The 11,585-nt window shown below is 41.8% G+C and overlaps 1 protein-coding gene across 1 annotated transcript; it reads right to left on the bottom strand.

Moving 5' to 3' along the window:
* Positions 1 to 486: 486 nt before the first annotated feature.
* ushbp1 (Usher syndrome 1C binding protein 1) lies at positions 487 to 11,389 on the bottom strand. Its single transcript, XM_034208257.1, has 14 exons — positions 11,106 to 11,389; positions 9,969 to 10,192; positions 9,596 to 9,732; positions 8,926 to 9,089; positions 8,555 to 8,710; positions 8,148 to 8,389; positions 7,483 to 7,623; positions 7,250 to 7,338; positions 7,013 to 7,118; positions 6,529 to 6,763; positions 6,094 to 6,246; positions 2,802 to 2,899; positions 2,122 to 2,244; positions 487 to 1,699 (listed from the first exon to the last, which is right to left on the bottom strand). Exons 1-14 carry the CDS (start codon positions 11,109 to 11,111, stop codon positions 1,534 to 1,536), a joined length of 2,040 nt encoding a protein of 679 aa, XP_034064148.1. The 5' UTR covers positions 11,112 to 11,389; the 3' UTR covers positions 487 to 1,533.
* Between the last annotated feature and the right edge of the window lie 196 nt (positions 11,390 to 11,585).

The raw sequence follows: 11,585 nt of genomic DNA, 5'->3' as shown, positions 1-11,585 counted from the left end.
TTGTATCATCAGCTGTAATGGCAGCTATTACAACAATAGCGATGGTGACCTGGAGGTTTGGGGGAGCATAGAGGAAAGACCCTCTGCAGTGACCTCTGCCCGGGAAAGGAGTCAGGGCGTCAGGGGCTCGCCACCTCGTCTGGAGCTCTGAACCCCCTATTCACAGGCTAACACAACAGGCAGGCATCACTGTGACCCTGTGGGTGTGACACTCAACCTTTGCCTTAACCTCCTGACCGCCGGGCACAGCTGCAGCTGGATCAGGGCAGGGGGGTCGGCCGGAGGGAGGGGATGGAGATGATAGAGGAATAAGTGAGGAGAGAAAATGGAGGGTAAGAACTGAGAAATGGAGGTGTGAGTGAGAGGTAAAGAGCAAAGGATGGTTATGAAGGGAAGTTAATAGCAGGGCCATTTTTCCCCCAAATTACCGTCCTGTTTAACTTGTGAAGATTGGAAACAATTCAAATGAAATGCACGAAGCCAAACCAAGCCTTAGAACTTTTTTTTAATACTTACAAAATCAGATCTTGAAACAATAACATTGACAGTAGCACATTTACAACAAAATATGGGCCAAAAGTGATCAAGTATATTAGTGCTCTTAAAGTTGATGCGACAGAAGGTGGGAACACACTTGTTTGAACATCACTATTATTTGCAACGCATTAAGGCAGGCTTAATAACCAGCCTAGCGGCTCATTTGAACAGGGAACGACGTTATGGCACCATCAAGCTTTGTTCAGACACTTTTAAAAAGGGTTTTTGCATTACTTTCCTTTTTTTAAGTACTACTCAAGCACTACAATTAAAGCACATTTTGAATTCTAGATTATATTTATGGACCAGAAGAGTGTATGTGGGATTGACCCAAAAAAAGTGCTCCTGTTATTTGTAATGAAGAAACAAGAAAAAAAATGTCAACAAGAATATGTTGGTGTTGACAGAAACTAAAAGTATTTGCATGGCTTCTATAAATAAGTATGAAAATAAGCTTTGAGTGTAATTTGTTTGAGAGAAGTGGAAATAGTGAAAGGCAGAGAGAGCAAGATGGCGAGAACTAAGTGCTAAGAAGACAAATGGGCTGGCCTTACATTTTGTGTGCACATCAGCCATTGTCCTGGCCCCCATCCCCCTTCTCTGAGCTTTGTGACAGCACGGCCAGCCGAGAGTTGCTTTATACAGTCGGCTTGTACGGGAAAAAGGACATGTGCGCTCTCGAGGTCAGTCCCGAGGCCCTCAGAGGGTTCAGTCCTTGAATCAGCCTCACACATTCATGACTGCATGACAGCTGTTTCTCTGAAATAAGGAATGTGTCTTGTGATGTGTGAGTCCTGTTAGACGAGTTAAGCTTTGGATTCTGATGCAGTTTATTGGTGACTCTCGTAAGGGTTGAGACGGCAGAACTGACCATGTGCTCCATGTTCTACTGCCCTACATACCATATATATATCTGTATCAAATGGAATATACTTTAACAATTATAAAAATACATATAATTAGCTTGAATTTAGCAGGGCATTATATACTGAGGAATCATAAAACAGTTTCTTCCCTTCTCCACTCAGGGGCCTCCCCAGCTGCTGTCGCCGCTCCACTCTGATGGTGGTGACTCTCCGTCATGGCCGCCACTTTCTGCTCCAGCCTCCACACCTGCTCCCGGTACTTCCTGCGAATCTGCCGGTACGAACTCAACGCTTTGCTGGAATGGAAGTTACACATGCAGAATTGGTTATTTTAGATTGTATTATACAAAAATAAAATAGCGAAGCAAACCTGAATACTTATAAAGACCTTCCCCTGTTTATGAGTGTTTTTTCCCTAAACTAAATGTAGAAACAACATAATGTAGAACATACAAATCCTAGCTTTCCACCCAAGTTTTGTTCTTGTGTACAACTTGATCAAATGATGCTATGAAAACCCAACAAGAACAATTGGATCAGAATAAAACAACCTACAAATCCTGTAACGTCTTACTCATAGATTGTAAAAATGGGTCTTACTTGCTAATTTCCCTCACCGACCATCCGTATCATAGCCATTCAATACGTTTTTTTAAATATCTTTGAGCTTCTTCTTGAAAACATGCATGCTATTAAACACTTTTCCTGTGATGCCTACCTGTGAGCTTGTGTAAGTCGAGCAGTCTGCTCTCCGTTGTCTCTCCTGCGCGAGGTGCTGTCTGACAGAGCAGAGTTTAGAGAGTCTTGGACTAAAGCCAGTCTCTTCTTCAGGGCTTGTTCCCTGAAAACAAAAGTAAGATCAGGTCAAATAAAAGGAAAAACATAATACCTGCCTGTTCATTTCACTTAAAGTACCTTAGTGTACAGAAACCAAATCATGTTAAGAATCATGAATGTCTTGTCTTTATGGGTCTGTGTCTCATTAAATCACAAGAGAGAATGTGTGATTGGGTGTGTGATGCAAACAGCAGAGCTTTCTTAAGAAGTATTCAGTACTCGAGGTCAGAAGAGAAAAGGATGCTCTCTGAAGCCCCTGATGGAGAGAACAAGAAGCCCATTATATCAACGTCTGCATTTCTGCTCATAGTGTTCCTAAGCAACAGATAAAACCAAGCAACAGATGTCTGAATGACACACCAACTTCCCTCCTCAGGTACATTTCCTTGACAAATGAATACATCGATGAATACCAAGATGTAAACACATTACATTTAATAATTGACCAGGTTTTCTTTTTGAGACACTTTAAATGGGGAGAAAACAAATAAGTATGTTTTTTCATACTTACAGTGTTATTGCCTTAAACATTGGACTGCAGAGAAATGTCACATGTCTCACCTTTGCAGGACGGCCTGCAGCTCTTTCAGAATGGGTCTGGTTCGAGGATCAGCGATTTCCACATCACTTCCTAGGTGAGCTGTATTTTCACAGAGCCTCTGAAACATAATATTTAAATATCATTATTTTTGAAAGCTCAAAACCAAATTAAATGATGTATTAATGGGGTCTATGATATGTTACTAAAGGGTTTATTTGACATCCCATCCATCTTGCAACCCTTAATATTTAGTTTTCTTTGTAGGGATCTCTAGATTTGAACAGAATAATATTTACAATGCTGCAATCAGAAGCCATTGTTATTATGGTTCAAAAATGTCAAGGATATAAGATCAGTTATTGAGTCTGACAAAGTGCATCTAGAAAAAACAATGTTATTTTAAACCATAAATTAAATATTGAGGAAGAAAAGGAACAGTTTTGGAGGCAATGTTAACCTTTGAGTCAAATCCTGTTGTTTCTGATGCCCTGTGTCTGCAGTAATTGACAGAAAGGAGAAATCTAAAGTAGCTTTTCAGCTCTTTCTCATCCAACAATGAGAAATGCTATGAATCGTTGCTGCAGCACCAGGACAGCCCTGTAGAAGACCTTGTGGAACCAAAATATCCCTCCTGGCCTGAAGGGATTCTGCTTTGGTAGATGTTTGATTTCCCATGTGGGACACCCAGATTTGAATCGGGTCTGCCACAGTAGACCAGCGTCTTGCTCCCTCTTGCTCGTTTCACCTTGACTTTGTATTATTTGTGTAACCCACTCAAATAATGCAGTGAGTTTTTCACCCTGTAATAACCAGCAACTCTCACTCGGGGCAGTGCTGGGGCAGCAGAGTCTGCATATGAGGGAGGAGAGGAAGAGCAGGCCAGGTGTGGTTGTTAATGAGGCTCAATGAGTGGCAGCTGAGTGTGGGCCCTGTGTTTGTAAGAGTGTGGGCAGTGTTCGAATTGTTTGAGGATGTGCTTTTTTGATGCTGCGGGGAACCAGGAACTAGCAGAACCGACGAAAGTTTTTGTAGCTGCAGTTGTTGTCTTCTACTCACCAGAGAAAGGATTCTAAAGGATTCTACTCACCAGCAAAAGGACTGATGGTCATTGGATTACCAGAGAGAGAGAAACTACAGACTACCCGGGTTCGATTAATGTTGTTTTGTCCATGATAGCAGATTGGATTTCACTGGGGTGGATGAGGGGTTTGTGAAAGTGTTGTATGAATGTTTAATAAAATGCCGGCTATATTAATTTGATATTATTTTTTCTATTTATATTATCTTCTACTCCTCATTGAAAGCAACCTAGTACATAGAAGTGTTACATTATTTGGCGAGCTAGCCAGGAGGAGTAGTTTGAATTGAATAATTGGAAGAACATTTTAAATTTGTTGCTGGTAGATATGTTAATTCATACAATCATTTTTATTTTCTTAATCTGTTATTCAAATTTCTCGTCTGTTTAGAAACTGTTTATCAACTCATGTTTGGCCGGCAGCCAAGGCTTCCAATTGACATTGCCTTTGGTCTGAGTCCAGAGAGATCCAAACTATCTCATTCAGAGTATGTCAAGAAGTTGACCGAAAGTCTAACTGAAAGCTACCGTTTAGCTACTGAACATAGTCGGAAAAATGCTTTTCAGAACAAACAGAGGTATGACAACAAAGTAAGAGAATCTACCCTGGCAGCAGGAGACCGAGTCCTCGTGAGAAACGTCAGTTTCAGGGGAAAACATAAAATTGCTGATCGCTGGAGTAAAACCATATACACTGTGGTTAAACAAATCCAAGACTCACCTGTCTATGTCGTGGTGCCAGAGAACACAGGAGGACCTGAAAAAGTGTTACACAGAGACTTGCTTTTGCCCTGTGGATTTCTACCGTCTGATGTTGAACAGGTATGCCGTCAAAAATCTAAAACCAGACAAGAACCAAATACAGTTTCACTTCCTGATGTTCCTGAAACTCTCGCTGAGGTTGAAGATGAAATGCCTCACATAGAAGATGAAGTTGAGTACTACTCCCACTACGACACACTGATGGAAGAGACAGCAGTCACATTGATGGACAAGGAACAAAGTAGCCCGATCACACAAGAGAATAGTGGATTCGGAGGAGAGCCTCACACTGAAGGAACAGCTGAAAGAGACTTTCACATGGAAGACCAATGTGTCTCTGAGTCAGGAAGTGGATTTGAGTTTTAATGTGTCTTCTCTCAATCCTGAAGTTCCAGCATTCCAACCCAATGGAGTTAAAGTTGAGGAAAACTGGGAAGAAATCCAAATTCAGCACTCACCTCAGCATCAGATTGTAGGATCTGAGGAAAGTCTCCCTCACATTCCAGTGAACCTGAATGAGTTATGTAGCCCAAATACAACCGAAAGTGGAATACAAACGGAAAATGGGGAAGAGAACGCACAGCCAGAAAGTAGTGTCCCTTCTCATGAAGAGGAAACGGTACTGAGAAGATCCTCCAGAGAAAGAAGAGCTCCTGATAGGCTAACATATCAAACCTTAGGGAACCCCTTGGTGACACTTATGCACTCTATCTTAAGTGGGTTGGATCAGGCTTTCTCCCAAACTCAACTTTGACACTGTACCCTATATATACCAGTTAACCCCTTTTAACTTCTGAGATAGTGTAGGGTGCAACATGCAAGGATGCATGCAGATTTAGGGGGGGAGAATGTAACCCACTCAAATAATGCAGTGAGTTTTTCACCCTGTAATAACCAGCAACTCTCACTCGGGGCAGTGCTGGGGCAGCAGAGTCTGCATATGAGGGAGGAGAGGAAGTGCAGGCCAGGTGTGGTTGTTAATGAGGCTCAATGAGTGGCAGCTGAGTGTGGGCCCTGTGTTTGTAAGAGTGTGGGCCCTGTGTTTGTAAGAGTGTGGGCAGTGTTCGAATTGTTTGAGGATGTGCTTTTTTGATGCTGCGGGGAACCAGGAACTAGCAGAACCGACGAAAGTTTTTGTAGCTGCAGTTGTTGTCTTCTACTCACCAGAGAAAGGATTCTACTCACCAGCAAAAGGACTGATGGTCATTGGATTACCAGAGAGAGAGAAACTACAGACTACCCGGGTTCGATTAATGTTGTTTTGTCCATGATAGCAGATTGGATTTCACTGGGGTGGATGAGGGGTTTGTGAAAGTGTTGTATGAATGTTTAATAAAATGCCGGCTATATTAATTTGATATTGTTTTTTCTATTTATATTATCTTCTACTACTCATTGAAAGCAACCTAGTACATAGAAGTGTTACATTTGAATAAAAAAATCTCTGGTGCTGCTGTAGGAGTGTGTCCCACCTGTTGCTCGGTCTTACGATCCTCCTCTCTGAGGCTCTCTGGGACGAAAGCTCCAGCTGCTTCCTGGGCCTTCTGGGCCATTAAACCCCACTCCAGACACCGTAACTCTTTCTCCTTCAGGCGGATTAGAGCGCGTAGATCTGACATCTCCTCCTGAAGCAGTTAAACCATAGTATACAAAGAGTTGAACACAGATACAGAATAAGAAAAGCTGTGTGTCTAGTAGTGGCAGACGCACAAGAAGTAAATATTTTATCCACTCCCTTTCTGAGGTTGTTGTGTATACATTTTGCCAGCTGGGGTGATGTTGTATGTGCCTTAGCAATTAGAATATCAGGACGCCCACTCTTTTATCTCAAGATCTCTTTGCATGGAAGGTTTGGCTGTTTTTCATAATTTGTAGTTCTATCATAAATGAAGACACACATCTCTTACCCTGACAGAGATGAGTTCATAGAAGATGGAAGCTTTCTCTTTCTTGGTATCAGGAGTTTTGACAATATCTTGAGTCACTTGTCCTCCTCTCGGTCCAGCTGGTTGACCAGATTCATGGCTCATTTTGCTCTCGACTCCTGGGCTTGGCTTAGGTAGACAAATGGAAGCCCGATCCCTTTTTAGGCGCTCGATTTGCTGACGGAGAACAGTCTCTCGTACCCCCAAATCAGGGGTCCTGTGGGGTTACATATAGTCAGTGACTGAAAATGTGATATTGGAAAGTTCTTTATTAATGTGTCACCTGATTAAGACATACCAGATAGCTACTGAATCATTTAGTTAATAGCATGTACATCTTTAGTTGTGGGATATAATGATGTATGCAATATTCTTCTTTTTGCAATTTCCATTTGTAACATGTTTTGCTTTCTACCCATTCCTAATTTTGAGCTTCGATCCACAAAGAGATCTTTAAAAACGTCACCTCTGCCCAGTAGTTCTCTGTGTTTCTGTTTCCTCTGGGACTCCTGCTGTCGAGAAGGAGGTGGACAGCTCCTCAGTGTCGGGCTGCTGCCTGTCCCTGACCGCCTCTGATGAGATACAAAAAAACTGTGAGCACAACTGTGTGTGTGTGCGTGTAAATGACACGCATACCTACTGTGTATATAAGTGAATGTGTGCCCTGAGTTGTAAGTAGTATTAAAACACGGTATTCAAACACCTGCTGGGTCTGTCTGCGGAGGAATGCTTTGCTGCTTCTTGGCGTCATAAAGTGACAGGAGCTCGCTGTAGGCCTCCTCACACTCCTCACTGTCAATCACAACCACAAAAACAAATGCGACCTTTACAACATACGAACCTAGTTTACTGTCAGATAGCTGACCTGTGCACATTTATTTGAATGTCCTTGAATGTCCTTGGCACTTGTGAGTCAGGTTTGCTTTATGTGTGTACCAGTATCTGAGAGCCATCTGCAGGGCAGAGCAGTCCGCCTCCAGTCTGTTTAGTTTCATACTGATCTGCTCCGACTCTCCCTTCCTTCGCTCCAGAGCTGCACTCAGTCGCTCATTTCTGGCCCTCAGCCTCTCAATGCACCTGTAATGAGGAGAGGATGAGGTTAAAAAGCAATAAAACAGCACACACTGTTTCCATCGAGGAAGAAACTGTTTTACTGCATTTGTTGAGTTACTTAACCCACAATGTGTGCATCAATTACTCTGTGGACGGAACATCAACGTGTTGATGAATTGAAATAAATTGGATATTGCGTATTCGCTGAACCATACTATTTAAAATATGTTCTTATATACAGTCTTAAGGTTTCGAGAAACGTTCCTCGGGTGAGAACTGTTTTATGTTGAAATAGTTTACATATTAAGGTTCAAGCTAAAATGCATGTGTTTGGGAAGAAGTGAGCATACAGTATGAGGGACTTAGATTATACCACCCAAGTTGTAAACAGATGTTTTGATATCGGACAGTTCCACTGTTGTTAAAAGCTGTCCCAATTTACTTCAATTCATTTAGAATTTCCATATGTCCTTGAAACACCTCACTCAGTAGTTATACGTGTTGACAGTGTGCTGTGGCTGATGTTTGTTACTTTGACTGATTCGCACCTGTTCAGTCGCTCTGTCTCAGACTCCTGGCTTACAGGGCTTGGACAAGGACTGCATGAGTTCACAGAGCCCCCTGGAGAATCCCCCCCAGACAGAGGCGTCCCAGCTCTGGATGTCCGTCTGTGGAGTAACGGTGAACCAGGGAAGGGAGGAGAGGCCCAGTCTGGACTGAGAGTTCCTGCTGGGGGCCGATAGGGAGGAGAGCCGCAGCCTGACCTCCAGGCCTTCTGGAGACCAACCAGCTGAAAGATAAGAGAACAGGTGCTACATTTATTTTATTTTTTGAACTCATAAATAGTTTTGAACAAACGGGTTTGCATTTACATACCAACACTTCTTGAATTGGTTTATGTTTTTTGGCATTTTATGTTTCTCTTTAAGCTCTTTATCAGACAAAACCTGTGTACCTTGTTCTTCTCCTCCTCCACCTGGCTGATGGTGCTGTGAGCCCTCTCCAGCTCCTCCTGACTCTTCTCCAGATCCAGGATGTCCTCCTGATACTGGTCCTTTGGCAGGCCTGGTGGGCATGAGATCCCAAACTCTAGTTCCATCTCCTCCAACATCTGCAAGGAGTGAGAAAAAGTGGTTGATAGTAGTCTAAAGATAGCCTGAACAAAGACAGATCTTTCTGCTAAATTAATCCTTTGATAATGAATTCCAAATATCTCTTCATGACAAGTTGATTTTGGACAAATGTGTCACATTTCACCCTACATTTGCACATTTAATAATGAACATTTAAATGCAGAATCATGGGAGTTTGTCACAGTTTTGATACCTGTGTGGACCTAGCCCAGCTCTCCTGGGTGGCTCTCAGATGCTCCCTTTGCTTGTTCTGGTCAGCAGTGGTGATGGGGGCCGCCCAGGACCTCTTACAGCTGATGGAGTCCTCCAATGACGTTAAAACCTCCTCCAGTTTAGTCCACACTACACCACCGCCTCCTAGTGGATGCAAAGTATAGGTGCAATTAATCATGTTTGTAAAAGTGAAAGTAGCTTGATTATTTTGATAAGAAAAAGGTTATCTAATCTAAATACTTTTGGATCACTTTGTAATTATATATGTTATACAAATATTGAACACTTTGATTTCACTTTACACCAAAAAAAGCAGACGTAAACATTTAAGTTTATTTAATATTTTGTTCCTTCTATTTAATAAAACAAAACATTTAAATGCTTTCTATATTGAGCATTTGAGTCAACTCAAATCTCCCCATATAAAAAAGCACCGGCGCAAACCATATACAGTATATGGCACACAACATGTGTGATGCATTTATTATGAGTATATATACAAAAATATATAAAATTGCCGTATCTTAGATGTACTCAAAAAAGTAATCAAATAATCCTTGCCAATTCAACACAGATTCCTATTGCACATTTTGTCAAAAGCTATCTGTGCCTGAATAAACCCAGAGTTATGTTCGCTGTGTCGATGCTACCTCGGTCGGTCCGTGGAGGTTTGGATGTGGAAGCAGAGGTGATGTTCCTCTCTGGGAAGCCTCTGGACAGCCTGTGGGACAGGAGGTCTGGAACCAGAGGCCTCGAGGGTCCTGGTGGTCTCAGGTCTCCTGGCTCACTGAAGAATACCATCAGCATTAACATTTCTACTAACAAATACCCTTGTGTTTATTTTTGAGACAATCGAGCAGACCAATATATTATTTATTGATGGGAAAATATGTAAAGACAAACATGGCTCCAACAAAACATTTATTGGGAGTGAAACCAAATCCATTTACTCAGATCAATGTTGTGGCTTTCATACGTGACAAGCCTTGAGAAATTGCATATGTAATTACTCTCTTCACTGACCTTGGTGCCTTTAATGACCCCATCTTCTTGTTCAGTTCTGCAATGATGCTGAGCAGCGTGCCGACTTCTGCCTCACACTGAGCCAGTTCAGCTGGGGAAGGGTCCAGGTTTGCTGTGGGGTCAGAGCCCTCAGGGTCAAAGGTCGCATGTTGGTTCAGGGTCAACACCTCCCTGTCACACACTGACCCAGCATCCAGGCTGTAACATCGACGCAGGCAGGAATCCTGCAGACACATGAAGTGGTATTTGGATATCAAATAAAACAACCTTATTTAAGGCATTCATTTAGCTTTTTACTGCAGCAAATGGCTTCCTTTTTCCCTGCAGTTGTATAGTAATGTGTCCCAATATAAAACACATAAAGTGTTTGTTCTTGCTGCAGGTTGATAATCATCATGTGTTATGCTATTGAACAAGAGATTGTTGCTGAACTGTTTAGTGGCTATTGTTTCGAGCAGCGGAAAAGGAGGAAACTAAAACATCCTGAGATCAAACTTCCTGTCTAGAAAATATGTGTAGACCAAACCATATTTAGTTTTGCACAAAGAATGTTGGCTAAACTAATCTGCTTTAAAGTATATATGATGCCTATACATCTGTCAACATGGTAAACTTTGTAACACTTGTGTTTTGATTGTGTGCATTTTAACACATATTGTGCAAGTGGTTGTTGGCAACATACTTTAGATTCCTTATCCAGCCAGTAATACATCCACTATACCCACCGCTTCCTATTCACAGTCACAGGAAGGATATCCAAGCATGCACTGGGCAAACAGCAAAGAGGCACCTCAAATAGGCGTCCAGAGAAACACTCACATGTACAATTCAGAGGCTAAAATTCATAATGTAATGTATATGATAAATTGATGCCATGCAGCAATACTATATATACTGCTCCATGAACACAATAGTCGATGGTTAATGCAAACTCCTGCAATTCTGTCTAATTATTCAGTTTTGGAGATCTTGTTTGAAGACAAAGTGCACCATCTTAGCAAACCATTTCACAGAAGACAGGTCTGAGGTTCTCTACATCCAATTGTCAAATGTACCCAGTTAACATACAATACTAAAAAGTCAAAAACCTTTTATCATTAGTGACCTATTTTTCAGAGAAACTTAATCATACATTACCTCCATTGTGGTAAGCCTGATGTCTGCGGCAGGGATTTTGTTCCTGATGAATTTGTTCACAGCCTGTGTGTTTATTTTCCAGTAGTTAGTTAGTCACTGCTGCAGTCTGCCCTCCGAGTGTCTGCCTAACAGCGTTTAGTGTGATGAATGAAGTAAGTGGAAAACACTCAGAAAAACATCCCCACCCATTCCCCGTCACTTTGTGTCCTTTCCTGTTTTGTCCACGTTTAGCTTCAATGCTTCTTTTATAGTCACCAGTGAGTAAACTCTGATACATGCTGTAACTGTTCTGCAAAATGGAGTATGTACTACGATGTTGTGCAATTTGAAAAATGCATGAAGTTATGATCAATTTCGACCATGACACAAACTTAAGTGCACTTAAGACACATTTTGTCTTTTTTTGTTACATTTTATTACTGCTGAAATCGGGGTTTTACGACTTAAATTACCACTATATTGAAAAGGAAAAGAGGAAGA

The sequence above is a fragment of the Gymnodraco acuticeps genome, unplaced genomic scaffold, assembly GCF_902827175.1.
Source record: "Gymnodraco acuticeps unplaced genomic scaffold, fGymAcu1.1, whole genome shotgun sequence".
Lineage (NCBI taxonomy): Eukaryota > Metazoa > Chordata > Actinopteri > Perciformes > Bathydraconidae > Gymnodraco > Gymnodraco acuticeps.
This window is presented reverse-complemented; position numbering and strand designations above follow the sequence as displayed.

Excerpts from the sequence above, each read along its gene's own strand:
- ushbp1 (XM_034208257.1), bottom strand. Across the intron at positions 7,339-7,482 it reads CAGATGGCTCTCAGATACTG|TGAGGAGTGTGAGGAGGCCT; the intron begins GTACACACATAA and ends TGTGATTGACAG. Across the intron at positions 1,700-2,121 it reads CGACTTACACAAGCTCACAG|CAAAGCGTTGAGTTCGTACC; the intron begins GTAGGCATCACA and ends CTTCCATTCCAG.